The sequence below is a fragment of the Coturnix japonica genome, chromosome 7 (assembly GCF_054131305.1).
Source record: "Coturnix japonica strain WE chromosome 7, WE-NBRP24, whole genome shotgun sequence".
In the NCBI taxonomy this organism is placed as follows: domain Eukaryota; kingdom Metazoa; phylum Chordata; class Aves; order Galliformes; family Phasianidae; genus Coturnix; species Coturnix japonica.
This window is the reverse complement of record NC_140669.1, coordinates 17,178,286-17,197,724: the sequence shown is the minus strand read 5'-3', so window position 1 is coordinate 17,197,724 and position 19,439 is coordinate 17,178,286. Positions and strand designations below refer to the sequence as shown.

The 19,439-nt window shown below is 35.8% G+C and overlaps 1 protein-coding gene across 14 annotated transcripts in view; it reads left to right on the top strand.

Annotated features, from left to right (window-relative positions):
- Positions 1-19,439, top strand: part of UBR3 (ubiquitin protein ligase E3 component n-recognin 3) — an 85,319-nt gene that overhangs the window by 57,176 nt on the left and 8,704 nt on the right. For 10 of the 14 annotated variants that reach the window (XM_085552481.1, XM_085552480.1, XM_085552478.1 and 7 more), the window contains 3 exons: positions 2,117-2,202; positions 11,195-11,300; positions 15,986-16,086. In XM_085552481.1, the coding sequence (XP_085408607.1) occupies positions 2,117-2,202; positions 11,195-11,300; positions 15,986-16,086 (293 nt within the window). Of the gene's footprint in view, positions 1-2,116; positions 2,203-9,186; positions 10,140-11,194; positions 11,305-15,985; positions 16,087-19,439 lie in introns of those variants that run through there. The other 4 variants (XR_014947951.1, XR_014947950.1, XR_014947952.1 and 1 more) reach the window with 2 other exon arrangements.

Sequence of the window (19,439 nt, the reverse complement as noted above, 5' to 3'; positions counted from 1 at the left end):
AGATTTTTATCCTTCTGTTTTCTTCATGTTGAGGGGGCTGAGGTGAAATAGTGGAACACAGATGTCTCTGCAATACCCTTTGTTATCAGATACCAGATATCTATGACTAATACCAGATATCAGTTTTTCTTCTTTGGGAGACTAGACAGTGAGCTCTGTATCTTTTCAGTAGAGAGCAGATGGTACACAAGTTTTTATTATCGGATTCTGAAGGCAAAAGGGAGCTTGAAAAGGCAGAAGCTAAGCAAGTTCTTCTCAAAAATGATTAGGGATGTGACTAATGTAGACCATCTTACAAGGAGATGTGTTTCATTTTAACAGAAGATGCTTTTCCTGTTGTGTGCTGTTCCATCAAGACTTTGGTGTGTCTCAAAGGAGCTGTCTTATAGGAAAGGCTAATATTTAGCTTTTTATGACAGCTGAACTGTAAGTTCCTCTCTTTGAGGAGCTTGGGGCAGTGGTGCATCAAGAAGAGTTTTTACAGAATGGTCATAGAGTTTTGTTTTTTTAAAGATTACGTATGTCTTGGTGAAAGGGAAATTGAACATACTGGATCTAAAAGTGTTCTTAAACACTGAGGTAGTGCCTTTTGACTTAATTTTTTAGAAACCTTTAAATGAGAGGCTGCCATTAGTTTTGTTCTCCAAATTAGTTATCAAAAGATTAACAGAAATCAAACATACTGGTTTCATTTATATTCCCATGATGAACCATCACGTTCTGATGTACAGTTGCTATTTTGTCCACTAATATGAAATCCCTGCTTTCTTGCTGGTAGATTTTTAGAAGTTCAGTGAGCACTGCAAATCGCCTGAAGAGTGGAAAATTCCCCTGTCACACAGATGCCCTTATCAGCAGCAACCAGATGGAGCTCTGAGCAGGCACATTATCAATGTTAAATTGCCTTTTTTCTGAGTAGGGAGGATTAAAGCATTCCTTCAGAAATGGGTGGCATAAGCTGCAAACTTAGGCACAGTAATATTCTGAAATGTTACTATTTTAGAAACATATGAAAGTGCCTTAATAAACACTGCATACCAAAAATACATTATTCTTTCAAACTGACAGAGCTGAAATTTTAAAGAAATATTTTAAGTAAATAGTCATCCTTTGGTTTCTTCATAAATGTGTGTGTGTGTGCATGTGGGGGATGTTCTAAGTTAAATATATTATGCATATAATTTTTGAATAGATTTTAATGTGTATTCAGTCACCTTGTATTGAAATTTAAGTTGTTCAGTTTTATTTAAAGGACTAAACTTGAGCTCTGCATTTTGGATTAAATAAGCAAAATAACATTTCAGAAATAGACTTATTCCTTCTTTCTAATTAAAGGAATGTATGTTGGTTTGTTAAAACAGCCTTTAAGAGAGCATAATGCAAATTGTTTGTTCCAAATCTTCAGGGTAAAAGACAATGCAGTACCTAAACATCCAATTCCAAAATCAAACAAAGCTATTGAATAAGGCTTAAACAATTGATGCCTAAGTATCAGATTACAATAATACAGAGAAAGCAAGCATCAGTGTGGCATGCAGAGATTTAGTGACAGCTCCTGTGTCATACTAATGAGCTGCATGAATACCAGTGTTTCATTCAGAATTAACCTCTAATGCTTTTATTAACTAACTTATCAGCAACGATCAGTACTTCCATTATAATCTAAACTTTCATATTTAGAGACTTGATGGCATGCTTATTGTACTGGTTGTTTGTTTAAAGCAAAACGAAAGCCCAGCCTTTAAATAGAGCGCTTTTCAGGCATATCTGATTGACTGAAATTTAACAAAGCTGTGCATTTCCTTTTTAAAATTGCACATAAATTCCCTTATTTTGAAGGAGTTCTGTGGGCAGAAGCTTCCATTTTAAGAGAATGGTGATTGAGAAATAAACAAAAATTAATATGGGACTTATTTATTGAACTATTTTAGATTATGTATGGCAGTGTCTTGATAATGTTTGCTTTATTCTGAGTCATATTTTGACAGCATCCAAAACTAAAGATAGGTTCACAGCATTCTAGAAATTACTATGTATGCTGGGAGTTTGTGGTGACTCTTGTGTCTCTAGAAGCCTGTAGAATACTATTCAAACACTGTTAATATTTTTCATGCAGAACAAACCTGGAACTTGAGCTCATCCATCGGGGAGGCAATTTGTGCTCAGGAGGTGCAAGCACAGCTGGAAAAAGATCATGTTTAAGTAAGTCTTGTTTTTTGAAGTGTAATACTGGTTATGAGAACACTGAATGAAATGTCTGTTTCTTTTTTAAAGCTTTTAAGTAACATTAACTTTCTTCTTCAAAGAACCTTTCTTCTGCTTCGCCAGGTTTTGGTTTTTTTTTTTGTTACAATCTGAGAAATCTGAAGTCTAATTTTCACAAGTTTTACTTAGGGCCATTTGTTAGGGCCATTCATGTGTTGCAAGTGTAATCTATTTAGAAAGCAGTTGTCACAGTGTCCATGTAATACTTTCTAAATAGTTCATGTTTTTGTGAGTTAATATATTAAGTATTTTAAGGGTGAAGCAGAACTTGTCTATGAAGCAGGAAAGCTTTGTCTCCCTCTTGCTGTTGCTAATAGTAGTTATCTTTACGTAACTCATTATAGCAACAGATTCTAAAGATAGTGCACCCGTTTTAGTTTCTGTAGCTCTTTAACTGCTGGGAGAGTTTTGCAACCATTTTTAGTAGGATCTGTCAAATCTTTATTGTTTTTAAAACTTCAGTAAGCAGAAAATAAAGCGTCTGTAGTTGACAAGTAATTTATTTACTTAACATAAAAACTTTAATCTTTTACTGGGATGTAAACTGTTAGGAATGGATTTTTTTTTCTTTTTTTTTCTTTTTTTTTTTTTGTCAGGAAAAATTGGAAAGCCTGTCAGAATAACTACTGCTAATAGTACTTAGTTGAATTGAAGTTATATAGTAGGAGATTCAGTACTAAATGCCAGAGAACTTGGGTCCATCTCTTCTGATATGTTATCTCTGGACAGTGCTTTCCTCACCATTTGAGGTGATGAACCATCAAATAAATCCTATCATGCACTGTGCTGCCAGCATCTGCACTAGACTAGGAGCCTTCTGTTACCTCTAGCAGAGGGAGTTCAGTTTATTTCATTTGGTGAAATCAATAGGATAATGTTTTTCTCAGTGCTTTAGCACCAAATAATGTCATCAGGTTTTGAAAGGGCACTACTTTGCAGAAAGTGGTGAAACTATCAGTGGGCTGGACAGCTCACTCAGTGTATGTCTATATTGCTCCATCGGTTCTGTTTGAACTGTATCAGTTGATGCCAAGGGGGGAACTGCCTCAAAGTAATAAATTCCACTGAGCTGAAGGTGTGGTAGCTGACTGTAATGTGTTGCATAAACCACTTATTTAATTCTTATACTTTCTGCACCATTCCTTCAAACTCATCTTGCATAAAGAAGGGTTTTTAAGTACTTCTGTGCTATTTTAAAGAGAGCATGCTATTTGTTGACAACTAGTAAAAAGATCAGTCAGGATTTTTTTTAATGTATCTATATCTCAAGTCTTGAAATGCATGGAGAGTGTGTTTGTGATTGGGGATGTTTATTTTTGGAGAACTGGAAATTGTATGTGGAGGATACATCTTTGCTGCAGAGTTGCATTATGCTGGATAATGACTTAGAGGGGACAAATCGTGTCTACGTAGATATCACACTTCCCCGTTTTCCAGCACTTCTAGTATTTTGCCAGTAACACCATTAAAGAATTAATCTCTGCCTGTTCATTAGAATAGGTCACTTCCTATAAGTTTTGTTTATCCCAGTAAAATATGTATGTTCTTCTCAACTGAATTATATGGAAATAGTCTTCTTAATGATGATTTAAGTAAGATTACGTAAACTATTGGTTTTAAAAGTATGTAATTATGAAATTGTGAATGTTATCAAATACATAATTTTTCAGCATCGCAGAGTCATTTGAGTTGGAAGTGGCCCTTAAATGTCATCTAGTTCATGCAAATGAAAGCATGAAATTTTTGTGTAGGGTGCCTCTCTTCTGTAAAAGAACAGAGACTGAAAGGATGTTATTGATTGTTTTGATCTTAATGATTACTTACTGATAAAACTTACAACTCTTTACCAGCTAGGTTTTAATACTTTCAGTTGTGATAATTTTTTGATAGCAGCATTTCCAGTATTGTTAACTGTGCATTAGTTTTCTCCATGAAGAATAAAATAATACAATAAAAAACTTCAAGACTTGTGAATCTTCATCTTCAGAATTTTTGTGTGTAGACAAGGGAATATTTTCCCCCTGTGATCCAACTCAAGTATCTTCATACACTGAGATGTTTTATTATAATCTTTTTTATGTTTCTTTCTTGTGTTGTGTACTTCTGTTGGCCAAATCTTCTAGGCAAATACTCTGCTTTTTCCTTCCTGGCTTTATTGTTGTAAGGGTTCTAGTGCATACCTTTTGCTGAAGAGTTAGGGACAGTATTTAAAAACAATGCATTTGCTTTTTGCACACTTCTGGCTATAGTGTGATAAATTTTTCATATGTAGATCAGATGTTGGTATAAATATCTAACTTGCTCTCAGAAAACTGAAGTCCATGAAAGTGTTTGGGTGAAAGGCACATTAAATGAACATGGTGTTGTTTTAAACAGCATAGAGACATAAATATCATCTGGTCATTGTTAAAACAGTCACATGCTGCTTTTTATGTACTGAATTAGTACTTTTAAAAATTGTCATGTAGTTTACTAATCATAATCAATCTTGCAATAAAATTGACTCATTTTTATTGTTAGGTTATGGGGTCCATTTAGAGCGGAGCTGTACTCTTCTTCTGTTTAGTGCTAGTAATTTAGTTTTGGGCAGTAATCTAAATATGACTGATGGCAGTAAAATTACTTTTCCATATATACAGCAGGGTTTGTTTCAGCAAAGCAATTATGTAATTATGTGTTTTCTTCATTGCCTCTTCCATACAGTTGCATTTATGGGGAAAAAGGTGTAACTTTTCACATATATACAATGTATAATAAGATTTTCTTTCTGTCTTCATTTTTTCCAAGAGATATTCCTGATTGGTTTGTTGGTTTTACTTTTCACTTGGAGTGTTTCTTCAGCTTCTTCATTACCTTATGTGGTGAGCTAAGAATGACTGAAAAGAGTCCCACTGTAGGATGCATATGCTGTTTCCTTCATCTTGCTTGTAGAGCATTGAAGCTGCTTTTGGTTTTAGTTTTAAATGTGGCTCATTGTATGACAAAAGTAATTTAAAATATAACCAGTTCTTTTCTTACGAGGTAATGAGGTGTCTCTCCTGTGATTAAGCACACTGCTCCGTGTTGCTCTTGTAACAACTGTAAAGTTTGGTGATTAGAGATAGCAGAACAGAGCGTGTTGTCCCAGGTGAGCTTCTACAGCATCAGGCGTCAGCGGAGGCAGTGGGAACAAATAGGTCACAAGCTACTTTAGTGATTGCGCTGTGAGGGCAGCTGCTCTTGGAAAGTAAAATTAAGAATGATTAATGTAGCTGCTTGAGTCGGTGATCGAGTTTCTGTGATGAGAATGCTGAAGAAAATGTGAATGTAACATTTCCAATTTCAAGCGTATGTGTGGTGTGTGTCTGCATGCACAAGTGTGTTACTGCACAGCAGTCGTAAAGGCAGAAAGCAGAGGACTTAAGGGCCTTTAATCTTAAGGACTTGGCTAATTTTCAAGTCTACAGCCTATTCTCTGTTAGTTTTAGGAAATGATTATGATGTATAATTGTTGTCCAGGCCTTTTTTTTCTGTCTTGTAATGATTGAGATCCGATGGTTTTAATTTTTGGTTCTGTTGTTTTGTATTTATGGAGCATCTTCAGAACACAACATTAATGCTGAGCAATTAGTACTTCTTACCACTAATGTGTATTTCTCTTTAATTTATGTAGAAATATTTCTATGTGATTTTTACTCTAGTAATCTTGCAATAGTTAGTGAAAGCTTTCAGAAGATTCTAACTAGATCTTTCTGTTTTTTGGTAACTGCTATTATTCCTTCTTCTCTTTGCCATTAGAATAGGCTTGGGGATATTGTTTCTTAGGTTGTTTTTTGTTGTTTTTTTTTTTGTTTGTTTGTTTGGTTTTTACAGGAAGGATTAAGAGGACAGGAAGGATTCTCCTGTCTTATTACTCCAGCTTTCCTATGTGGAGCTCCTCCTCCACACACTCCCTATAGCTCATGGAATCTGGCGTTTTGGCATCAAATGCACTAATTAGAAGAGGCATTTACTTACAAGAGCATGTCAAAAACATATCTGGGACTCGTGTAATCTGGCCGTAAATAAAGCATCCAGGATCATTACACCTTCTGTGATGGTTCTAACCATTGAGGAGCTACAGTGTTACTGATTTTTATTATTATGATTATTGTTATTTTTCTTTTTCTATTCATTTAGTGTCTATATTTCATGTTTGTATGTGAATTAGGTGGTATCGTTTGCCTTGATGATGATGTTAGTAACAGTCTAATCAGTGCTTTTGTTTTTCTGAGCGATTTTCTTGATGAGTTGAGCATTTTCTAAGGTGTTCATGATGATGTTTCTGTATGTATCTGCTCCTCATGTTTCGACATTTTCAACCACCTCAACTTTAAAACCTGTCTCCATTTTAACAGTGTGGCCAGTTCATGTGAATATGGTTTGTTCTTCTAGGAATTAAAATCCAATGCCATAATGAATTGCTCAGTGCAACAATCTTATTCCTGTGATCTAATATGGATATGTTTGCAGACAGTTCTCTGCAGTCACTGAAAAAAAAAAGGCAGAATATATAAATATATTTTTATATATATAATATATACTATGATATATATTATGTATGTTATAATTTATTTTTTAATTTTTTAAAAAACTTCTAAAGTCAGAAGCAGACAGTTTAGATGCATCCATTCCTTCTGACTTTGAAACAGCTTCTCACAAATGAATGATCCCAATTATTTTGAAAAAAGCTTATATCTGGTATTCATATATAGTATGAGAGAGGTAAAGAGTGAAGTCCCTTCTATAAGGAAAAAAGCATTCCATTGCTAAGTTGATTTCATACACTGACAAGTTTAACATAGAGAATAATTAGCTGTTTCATCTGCAATTAAGACTTCAGATTCACGCTCTTCTTAACTTTCATATCTCTTTTCTTCACTGATTCCAATCTACTGGATCACTGATGAATGGAAAGATGCTGTCAGCAGTTCTTTGCAGCTGCTGTTGCTAAGTGGACCACACAAAAACTTTACAAGGAGAAAAAATTTTTTGGTTTCCATATTAGCAATCAATTCCCATCTGCTTCTGTCACATGCTTTTTGTTGTGACCTTGACAGTTGCAGTGGGGCTGTGGATGAAGAAGTGCTCTGAGCCTGGTAAGATCTTCACACAGCAGTTTGACACAAGGCTGATTTCCGTATCCCTTGTGGTGAACTACTGCTTTACTGCTGCATTTCAAATACAAGCACTCATTTCTGAAAATAAAAAATAAAGGATTGGACCTAAATAGCAAAGTTGAGATTTTCATGTAGCCAGGGTTTGTTATTTAGTTCCCTCTAAAACACAATTGCAGAGATGGGGAATGAATGTGACATCTAGGCTTCTGCAACCAAAACAAGGTAATACTTAGCTTTCACGATTAGTACAGCACACTGTTACACACTGAAGTACTGTTAATGACAGATAAAAATATGATAATTTCAACTTTGTTCATGAGAGATTTTACTTTATGGTCAAGAAACTGGAAAAAAGAGAAGTTAATAAATTACAGCAAAAAACAAATAGAAATTTGAGATCACTTTGGCAAAGACCAAACCAAGATTACTAGTGAGCCCAGGACTTGCAGCTGCATTTATCTTAGCTTTGCATGGCATTGTTATAAATTCTGCTATTCATCTGTCAAATCCATGTCTGGTCATTTCTGAATTTAACTTTGTCTTGTGTTGTGCATGCCAAGATTGACATGAAACGAGCTATGAAATCCCCCTGTTTTTTAATGGACTCCTGCTTGCAGAGCATTTTTAAGAGCTCTGTCAACATCTGTGAAGTCAGCATGCTTTAATATTGAAAACAGTAAACAAAGCAACTACAGGTGCTAGTGCAGGCAGTGTGGATATGTAGACAAAATACTCATCTTTTTTATGAGAAGGGAAATTTTTGAATGCTTTCCCTAATAAATTCAACCCCAGTGCAAAGATAATGTCTCTTATTAAAGTACCAATTCCAATTCATTTCATTGCTTTTCTCTCACAATGTTTATAAGTCTGGGAAGTAGAGCTGGTAAAGGAAGAGATAAAAATATGTACCAAGAGCAGTAGCATATGGAACAGTAGCTTTATTTTTCTGTTTTCAGAAATGGAATCAGGAAAGGCTAACATGAATCAGAGCTAACACTCATATCTAACTGAATATTCTTCTATTTCAATGAGAATGTTCTTTGGAAGATGGAGCCAGTCTTTCACACTTATGAAGGTCTTTTAGAGAATCAGCCATGATGTGTTTGGAATGCCAGGAGGCAGAGATGTGTGGGTTGTGACCTTACTTTCCATTCCCCCCAAAGGCTGGGCAGGGTTGTTTGGGGGTCCTTGTCACCTTCCTGCTGTGCTAATATTTGTTGTGGGTGTGTTTTTTTTATTTTGCTCTTCAAGAGAGAAATCGTAAGTGTATTTTAAAAGTTCTCAGCAGCATATTAAAAAAAGGAGGATGTTCTGTTATTTTATGCTTACGTTTCAGAGTGAAATATTTACATGAATGCGCATTAAGAAAACCTCTGGTGTTTGTGTGGCCTATGGCAGATTTCTGTCAGTCTCATAAGCACAAGAGCACTTATCAGGTACCTTGAGCATAAAAAAGTTGCCTCTTCTAAATTCTCAGCACTCTGGTGATGTCCTTTTGCTTTCCACTACTGTGCTGTAGGTGCTGGCAAATCTTAGGTGAAGCAGAGGATTCAGTCAGTTAGTAAGTAAATAAAATAAATAGAAGACTGTGGCAAAATGGGAGTATGTAATTAAGCACTTACCATGAACTGAAAATCACAGCATGAGCTTAAAACATGCTGTAACTTATCTGTCAGATATCACTGGATTTGCCCTCATGCTGTGACATAAAATAGAAGTTTGTGAAGGAATAAACCTTTGCATATTCTTCTGGACAATCCTTAGCTCCAAGTACTTATTACAGATCTTCTCAGGAGTGTGAATGCTGGAGCAGCAGACAGATGGGAGCATGATTGTGCAGGTGCACAGAGGCAGGCTCTCTGGCAGTGCTGCCGTGGGTGGAAGCAGAGTTCCTTCAGTACCGGGAGGCCAGAACTGCCTGAGTTATGTTGCACTGACTTGGACAGTACTGTGATATTTTTTTTAAGCTATTTCATATGAAATACTCTGTGAAAGGTCACCATATCTTACTACTTACTTCCCAGTTTTACAGTTACATGCTATGAGATGCATAGTAAAGCAGTGGTGGCTGCCTCCGTCTTATATGAAAAATTCCATCTTTCAAGCTTGCTAACCTGAATGTTTCTGTTCAGATTCAGTTGATGTTTCAGCGTGTCTTGACTTTGTAATTTTACCTGCTTGGAGGTTGCATTCTCTTTTTGTAGTGTTTAATACTTGCCTGCTTCATTTTGTTTTAGTGAAGTCTCAGGAAGGTAGCTACTAAAGGAAGAGGGGGTCAATTAATTATGCTAAGTATTTTATTTTTTGTGTAGTGTTGTCCCTTTCTGCATGAAGCCAGGAACATTTTGAAAAAAGCTGACATTCATTTTCATAGCACAGAGGCAAGAGGGTAGAAATGAATGCTTTCGTGGCTCTCATTCTAAACAAAAATAAATGAACCATTTGTAGATTTATGAAGCATCAGTATAATTTTGGGGTTTTGAAGTCTGTCAGCAAAGCAGTGTTTTGCAAGAATCTCTTGCCAGGAGAAAAGATGACTTATTTTGTCCTCATTGACTGTTTTTATTCAGAAAGCAGGTGACAGCAATCAATTCCAATACCATCTACATCTCCAATTATTTTGCAAACCCCAGGAGCTAATTACAGCCCTCAGGCTGTGACAGTCAGCTGACTTCATCATGCGACTTTTTTGGCAATTGCATACCTCTGAGTAATTGTCTATTTGTGGAAAATAAATTAATAGCTACTATTTCTACTTAAAAGAGTGGACCTGTGAGAGAGTGCGTAGGTTGGACAAGTGGGTTGTAGAGAAGGGAGAGAGATTAAGAGAGTGGGAGGCAAAGTGATTAGCTGAAAGAATAAAAATCTTGGGGTGTGTGTGGAAGAGAATGTGTCGAGATACTATGGCAAAAATGTTAAAGTGAAAGACACAGAGAGAAAGGAAACAGTCTCCATGAAAAGTGAACAGGAGAAACAGGGAGCAAGTCGTGGGGTGGTGGGAGAAAACACTTGAGCAAAATTGTGGAAAATAATATTTTGAGATACGGTTTTGCTTACATATTGCCTGGATTGTGACTCAATAGTAAGCATAGAGAAAGAATTGATGTCTGACATTCTTATTGTACATAACTCTCTGAAAATGCTGTCTGCATAAATTGTGCTTGCCTTCTTGGCTTTGGAGGAGTGGATTGGATTTAATCTGTAGTTGTGTTGATCATGTGAGGAATAAGAAGAGAATTTTCATTTTTGCTTTCTGTCTGTAGAGATTTGAAAGCTGTGCATTTTAATACACGGTAGTGCGATAGCGTGTATGAATAATAAAGTACACCTCCTTTTTTCAAAAGGATCTGGGATTGCTTTGCAGATAATATTTTTTACACAATGGCTGTACAGATGTTTTTGAATTGATAACTCTCAACAAACTTTGCCTGCAGGTTATATCCATATCTCCTCCATCGTGAAGGCTGTTGCTGTTTTAGTGTCACTGCAATGTGAATATGATCTGTTTGTGTTCCAAAAGTTATCTACAAAGCGGTTTAATGAAGACTGGAGGAATAATAACCTTTTAAGAATGAAGGACTAGAGCAATGCTGCTACAAGGCAGTGTTTCCAGAAACGTTTTAGTTTAATTTCAGATATGTTGAACACAGAAATTCCATATGAGAGAAAAGAATAAAAGCCTTTTGTGTTAGAAGTATGTTTGTTTTTAGAATGTAAATGATGGCAGCTTCATGTAAATACTTCATATTATTGCATGTAATAATCAGGAGTTTGTCTTTTCCACCCCTCAGATCAGCTGTTCCATGTGTTGGCCATGCACATGCGCCTCTACAGTATTGACTCTGCATACAATCCCTGGAGGAAACTAACCCAGACGATGCAAGATAAAAATTCAGAGCAAGTATTTTAATTTACCAAATACCAGATTTATCTTATTAATAAAGCATTCCTACGGTGGAATTTTCAGTAACTTTCAGTCTTAGTTTAAATTCTTCATGAAGTAGGCTTGTGAATTTAATGTCTGAAATTGCAGGCTTATCTTTGTAAAAATAAATTTTACAATTTCTTGTACGTAAAATCAGATGTTCCAGTTTTTACTTAAAACTTAAATATACCATTTTCAAGCTTATGTATATGCAGATTTTTTTGGTGTTGGGTAAGTGGCCTGATGAACTAATTGTTATGGGTGCTAGACACAACTTACGTTGATAGTAAATTCATAAAGCTGTTACAGAAATAACATAAGTAGGCCTAATACAAGTGAGAAATAATTCTAGTTTCATCGTGCTTTTTATTTTAAACAAGTTATTCACCTGAGTTTGATTTTGCAGCATTAACATTGCAAAGCATATAGAGCTGTACAAGGATTAACAGTACAGTACATAGAGCAGTATATCTGTCTTATATAAGGTCTGGTCTTAACTTTACTTTAGACGCTTTGCTTTTCCGATTCTGCCTTGATAGGGAGCAGAAAAGCCTTCTTTCCTAAAATGAGACTTTTTTTTTAAACTCTTGCCTTAGCTGTAACATCATAGGAGAAAAGCAATGTATTTTAATCTTGACACCTTACTCAAGTTCTTCAGAGCTAGGATCTCCACTTCATAGCTCAAATCAAAGTTGAAAGGAGTCTTTTTAGTTTCTGTCTGATTGCATATTCATTGGTGTGTTTCTAGGATCCTGAAGTAAAGAGCATAGTGAGATTTCAAAATTTAATCTAGGATAGCAGTGCTGCAATTCTACTGTACAAATGAGGGAAAAAATCCTGATACGTTGTGCTTGCTTCTTATTTGAGATTTTACTGTTTGGTGTCTCGTTCCCAGGCCTTCTTTGCCATCAATGTTAGATCATTGCAGGAATTAGATTTGATTAACAGATTAATTCTTAGTCTATTAATAAAACAATGAGAATCTGAAAACATCGGCTGTTGGAAGGAAGAAGAGGGGAATAAAAATGTAAAGCTAAATCTGATGAACTGTGAAACTCTTGAGAATAGATGGAGTTAGTGCTGGATTTTTCACACCATGGGATAATGGATTCTTTCTCTTATGTGGCTCATTCAGTGAAATGTAACATATACTTGGTCCCACAGGCTGTGCTTTAGCAAATTGTTGGATTAGGGATGGATCTGGTTTCAATGGTGATCAAATAACCCAACTATTGTGCTGTGGGGAATAATAGCTTCTGGCAGGGGATGAAGGAGGAGCAGCTGGAGGCAATAATTACTAGACCCAGATGTGAATTTAATGGACTAGTCCAAATAGCCAGAATATCAGGAACGGCAAACTTGAAATAAAAGGATATGTATTTAAATTTACATATCAATGAGGAATTTTCTTTTTTATTTGTGTTGACATGTACCAGCAGGAGTGATTTGATGAAGTATTAAGAATCTTTGCAGTAGAAGTCATTGGGAAGTGGGTGGGAACTTCATAATGAACTGAAATTCAGAAATATACTAAGTTGTTTTTACCAAAGTGTTCTGTTGTTCTAAGCTTGATTACTTCAGTGATTGCTTATAATGTTGTACCAGGGCAATGAAGTGCAGCACAGAGATGAGACTGAACAACTACGCATTGGGAAGTAACATTGCCATCACAGAAACTGTTGTGAAATGGAAAAAATAACTGTGAAGATAGAGGGTAGGATGATGAGGCAGTAGGGTTCAGTTAAGGTTTGTGCAAGAGATGGTAATACACTGCCTGTTCATTATTGTCTGCGACAGACTTCAGTAAACAGACAATTCTGCCTCAAACCTCAGTGTCTCAGTTCATGTTAAGGCAGTTGTAGCAGTAGCTCACCATCTTCAGCTAGTGCTGATGCAACTTGAGCAGGCTGTGTCATGAACCAAGTCAACAAATTTATCTGTTTTTAGAAAGGTTATTTTTGACATGTTTGGCAGTGGGTGACAGAGGAGTGCCAGGGGCGCAGTGGTGAAAGGGAGAATGGGAAATGCCTGATTCACTACTGTCAGTGAAATCCCGTGTTCTGTAATGAGAAAAACTGACCTGTTCAAAAATCTGCTGTGACACAGCAACAGCTAAGAATTGTGATCACATCCTGGAGTCTAGCCAGAATAAATATTAGAATTCTACCTTCCAATTATTAACATCAGTAGCTATGTATTACTCTGACCTTTCTGCAGGCTGGGATTTGCAGACTGCATCTCACATTATACAAATACCAAAAAATATAAATTTGACCTCATTGATGAAGCCTTTGTTCAGCTGTGTTCTTATCCCTCTGTCACAGGCTTTCTGTTTCTGTCAGTTGTGAGGCCTGAGGTCCATTCAAAGCTTCCACTTTATTTATTGAATTTTTAACTTTGTAATATTCTGTGTTAGTATAAAACAAAACTGAAGTCTCTCTAGCTCAGAGAGGAGGGAAAGGAGAGGTTATACATAAACAAGCATGCTTTTCCTTAGACATAGAGGTAAGATGCTGCTTGTTTCACAATGGAACAGAGTTTTTTCTTCCTCTTCTTCTTCCCAAAGAAGTGACTCTGTTGCTGTGCTGTCAGCATATAGACAGCTCTGATATTGGCTCAGAAGAATGTGTAGCCCAGTTACCTCAGACTGGAGCAGAGCCCAGTTCCAGAGAAAATCAAACAATGCATTTTTTTATTTTGGTGCGTTTGTATTTGATCGTGCAGATCATTTTCCTACCTCTTCTTATTTTCGAATGGACACAGATTACAACAGCAACTGGATTCAATTTGCATTACTTTTGTCCCATCTGAAATTGTACTTCATTTTATACACTGCTTCTGTGGCAGAAGTTTTTATACAGTCAAATTTATTGAGGTTTTCCACGTGCACTGGGGATTATAAGAAGATGAGTAATTTTTATACTCTAAATACGTTCCACAAATTCAGTTTGTGTCATAATGAAGTTGCATGGGCTCTTAAATGAATGTCAGAGCAGTTTCAAAACGCTTAATGTGGTGCTGAGCTCGACATAAACTGAAGCAGCTTATGTAAAATTTTGACATTTAATGTGACTTCTCCAATTTATATGAAATGAATAAATTAGGCAACCTGTTTTTTCCTCATGTAAAAATAAGTTCATTTATTTTTGATGTTAATACTCAGTCACATTATTATGTACATACAGGAGTTTTACCTAATTTTGCCAGAGTAGGTATTTGACTTCATTGTTATGTGACTATTAAATAATGCTGATGTTCTTTATTACAAGGATATCAGTTATTCAGTTAAATGTGACCAGAAGGTTGATATCTTAACCGTATTTCAAGTTAAATGCTGGGGGAAAACTAGATATAAATTAAAAAAAAACAAGTAAGGTTAGAAATAGTTTAAGAGGTTGTCTTTGTTTTTTTCAGTCATCACATAATGAGAGCAAGTTTAAAAACCAGTGCCATGGGTTGTAGAATACAAGTAGTTGTAGTTTAAACTAGAGAAACTTGGTAAGATGTGCAACTCCATTATCTGTATCACTTTAAAAGTGAGACTTGGTAATGAGACAGGAATTGGTGCTCCCTTTTTGTTTCCTTTAGAAGGTGGCACCATATAAAATGGGTATTACTGTTCTGAAGCAGTCATTTTCTGAAATGATGAATTATAGATCATAGATTGATTATAGACTATAGCTGTTTGAGGCTGTACTTTTTGAGATTTAATATTGTCTTGAAAGAATATCCTTATTACAAGTACATAGCACTTCATCAGTTGTAATGTACCTGCATGACACATAGCTTCTCTCTTTTTTTCAGCAATCCTTGCAGCTGTAGCAGGTTGGATCTATTTTGGCTTGCTAATTTTTCTCAGATGGTTTTTATAAAGGGCCAAAAGAAGTTGCTATGTTGCGTGGTGGTTTATAGCTGCCTTAAATAAGTTATGTTCCCACCAAGAGGGGGAGATGTTTTCCTGTTGTTTCCGGTGAGGAGAGTAACAGAGTAGGAAAAAGGATGGGAAAAGCCAAAAGGACTAAGAAGAGATTTTTCAAAAGAAAATCTGGATGTATGAGGAGTTCAGGAGTTTGCACTCTCTATGCTCATTTGCTGTTCTTAAAGCTATGTGGAATTTTGAATGAAGTTTGTAAAACTGGATAATTCCACCTGTAATGGCTGCTTGAATCTGCATATCCTTGCATGAAGGAAGGCAAATCTTTTTCTGAGGTCTCAGCATTTCCCAGTAGGAACATTCCTTGTAGCATCAGTGCATTTTGAATGGTAATTGTTGTTATATCATCCTTGTGAAATCCCATACTTTGAAAAACAAACAAATAATTGCATTACTGTGTGACTATGGATTGTATTTTGTTAGATTAGGACCAGAACTTTTAAATGGACATACTGAATGTTGATTGAGTTGGTAGATAAAATAACTGGTCTTGCAAGTTTTAGAATAATAACAGTTTGGTACCTGAGTAGTTAACATGCTTATGAGTTGCTCCAGTCTGTTAGTAACATTAAATTAATTTAATGTCATTGGACAATTTGCCAGGTGACTGGCTTCTAAAAGCTTGATATAAAAATGTAGAACTATTTAACACTCAGTACAAAATAAAATATTTTTCATTCTACTGTATCATTCTTCATAATTTCCATTGGGTTTTCTTTCCAGGCTGATAAGTGAAGAGCTACCAGAAGTTCCTGTACTTTACAGAGATGTCTCATCCCTTTTGCTTATCCAGATTTTAACCATGCCTCAACCATTGCGCAAAGGTATGTTGCAAGAATATGTGTATTTAAAAGATTATTTATAAGTATGCATTCATGGTGACTTCCAGAATGGTAAATTGTAGTATGTCTACTGTGCATTCTAAAATAATGTTTCTCCCTTATCTACAGAAGGTGGCATTGAACAGAAATTTCTGTGTTAGTTTGACAGGCTTATCTGTGTCCCTTGTCTTCTCACCTTATCAGTCAGCCTATTCAGTAAAAATACAAGAGTTGAACAAAAACTGTTTCTTTTCCTGAAGGAGAGGTGTCCTTTGTTTGACCTTCATCTCTTTTCTTAGAGGGGCAGCTCAATACTTCAAGTCGAACTGAGTGCCTCAGGCTGAAAGGTTGTAATTTAGTTTGAAATTCAGAGTTTAAATTGCAGCACTTGTGTATAGCAGGTCATACATAAGGATGGTGAGTGCTGTGATGTGGCAGCCCCAGTAGAGACAGCATATAAAAAGATTTGGAATAAATATTAATTTAAGAACCGTATTTTTCATTGCTAAGATCATAACCATTTTAAAACATAATTTTCTTTTTCTGTGTAAAAGGATCAGATGAAACTTGTCCATTTTGCTAGTGGGGTATGTTCCAGGTTATGGTGGCTTATCCCCTCTGCTCTCTGCTTTGATTAGTTATAGTTATACCTTGATTTTAAAGAGAGAATAAAACCATTTTTTAAAATCTGCTTTGGGGTCGATGTGGCTATTTTCATGCCCACTGGCTTTTGCTAATTTCTGAATAGGTAAATATGGAGACTTTTTTACATACGCGTAACTTGCTGTTGAAGTTCAGTTGTCAGTCCTGATTGTTCAAATTCAGTTAAAACTTGAGCTCAAACAACTTTGTGTGAGTTTTTTGTGGTTCATTGGACATGTTTATGGGTTAAACGTGTCCAAATGATTATTAGATAAAAAAAATCTGGAGTAGGAAGCATACTGTTGAAAACACAAACCTTTTTGGTTTTCTAAATCAGTTTTAACATAAACTGACTTTATCAGATGGACTTAAGACCAGCAAAATATAGCCTAAACAGAGAAACTTCAGGGAGGGGAGTGGTCAAGCCAAAGTACAAACAGTATTCTTTTTGTGGCTTGCATTTGTGTGTTGTACAATACTGTTTATGAAAGTCTATCTTTATCCTGGGAAAGGCAATGTTCAGTTAATGATAGTAAGGCATCCTGTGGAGAAGGCTGTAAAATGCCACACATTGGCAGCACTTTTTAGTTTTGTTCTTAGCTGTAGTATGTGTTGCATTTGAAAGGATAAAGGCAGGTGGCAGGAAGATGATGAATGTAACCACTTCACATCTGCAAGGCATTAAATTGCAAATAAATTACTATTTATCTTTCTAAATTTTGCTTCAACAAAACAGGCAAAGTGAAAAAGTCTTTCATAATACTTTGTCATAAGGTGTAGAAAGCAGTTCAGAAAAATAGATAACATATTTGTTTAGAACTTTTGTAATTGTTGTATAGGTCGCAGAGCTGATTGCAGATATCATTAGTTCTTGGTAGAGAGCCTAGGCATGAAAAGGTAAAAATGAGTTTTGCTGGGTCACGTGCCAGGCTACTGACAGATGGAAAAATCCGCATTTGACCCTGCTGCTTCCTGAATGTTCTTTGCTGCTTTGAATTGATTGCAGGTGCAGGAGTTGTGGGTTTTGCTGATGCCTGCATTCAGACAGGGCAGATGTCGGTGTGCTGATAGATAAGTTTGAGTATATTCTTTTAACAAAAGACTTAACACCACCTCTTCTGCATTGTAGTTGCAGTATGGTGCAGAACTTCATGGTAATGATGGTGAAGAATATTTAGGGCTTAGAGTCAGTGAAAGATTTTTGAGTTCAGTTTAAGTTTTTGCTTCTGTCTGAGTCAGATGTGTCTGCAGAAAAAAAAGTTATTGTTTTCACAGATCTCTGCTGCTTGTAGAGTACTGCTTATTGGCTGAGATGGAGCTCTATGCTTGAGGTCATTTGTAGCTGCAGTTGAAGACTGTAGCTGAGGCTGAAGATGCAAATTCAAATTCTACCAGTGCTCATAGTTCAATTTTGTGCATCTCAACCCCAAAAATTTACTGAAATCTTACCCCTTGTATTCCTCAGAAGGATTTCTAAAGAAGTAAAAGTCTCAGCAGAGGAAAAAAGTGTGGCCTAGAGTATTAATGGGATGTGATGGGTTCCCATTCTGGGGAAGTGTGGAGAGGAAAACCAGCTATAATGTTACCTGCTGAAGAATAGGTTGGGTGAAGTATAGCAGAGTTCACTGTCACGTTTGATGTAAACTCCTTAGAAAGATAATGCAAAAAAAAGAATAAAGTAGTTGTAATTACATCATTAGAAATAATCATTTTAGGTTCTTTAAATTATGCTTGTTTTATACAATTGCTGACATTAAAAGTGTCAGAATCTATCTCTGCATTTATTTATAAACATTTGTTAAATGTGAGGACAGTTGTTAGTTCATAAACTTCATTATGTACCTAAGTCTTAGGTGTGTTCATTTCAGAAATCAGTACTGTTTTTTGATTCCAGGTAGCAGAAAGGAGAAGGAAGGCATTTCATCTTCCTTACTTCTTTTTCATCTTCATGTAAGAAGCTTGTTTAAATCCTCTGGGAAGAAAAAATGAGTTTAACCCAATTTTTGTAAGGTGTTTACATAAATAACATTATTTTCCTTGACTTCAAAGCTTGAGTAGATCTTTTTGAAATAAAATCTTCATTTTTGTATACATTGTTTTAGATTTAATATATGGCTGTTGTACTTAAGGAGTAGTGAAAGTAATGATAGAAATTTCTTTGATCTCCCTAGATTGTTAAGAAATCAGATCATTTGCAAAGAGAGATACTGCACAAAGTAAAAAGAGACAGAGATTGTTGCTGTATTTTCTTTTCAGAGATGATTGCATTCACCTTTTTCCTGTTTTGGGACATTGCATATTGACTCTGTTAGCTTCCCAGAAAAGATTTCAAAGCCTTTTTCCTGCAGCTTTTACATAGGATATAAGCCCTTTAAATGCTATGAAGAAGCGTAAGCAAATTAAGATATTCTTTAAAGTAAGTTCTAAAACAATGGTCTATCCTTTATGCTAGTTTTGTATTCACATGAAGTTTGGTAAATGATTACTCAAAGAGTGATTTCCAGCATGTCTGATATGACTGGATCCATATCTGGAAGCAGAGAGAAAGAAACTGAAGTACGATAAATGTCCTTTGTGCTGTGATTACTTTGCAAAATTAATTCTTGCAGAATTTGTATGACCATGACTTAACTCAAATGGTCTAGTTATTACTAGGTGGTATGGTAGGGTGCTAGCTTATATCTACAGGACCTGATTAGTTGTAGCTAATCACC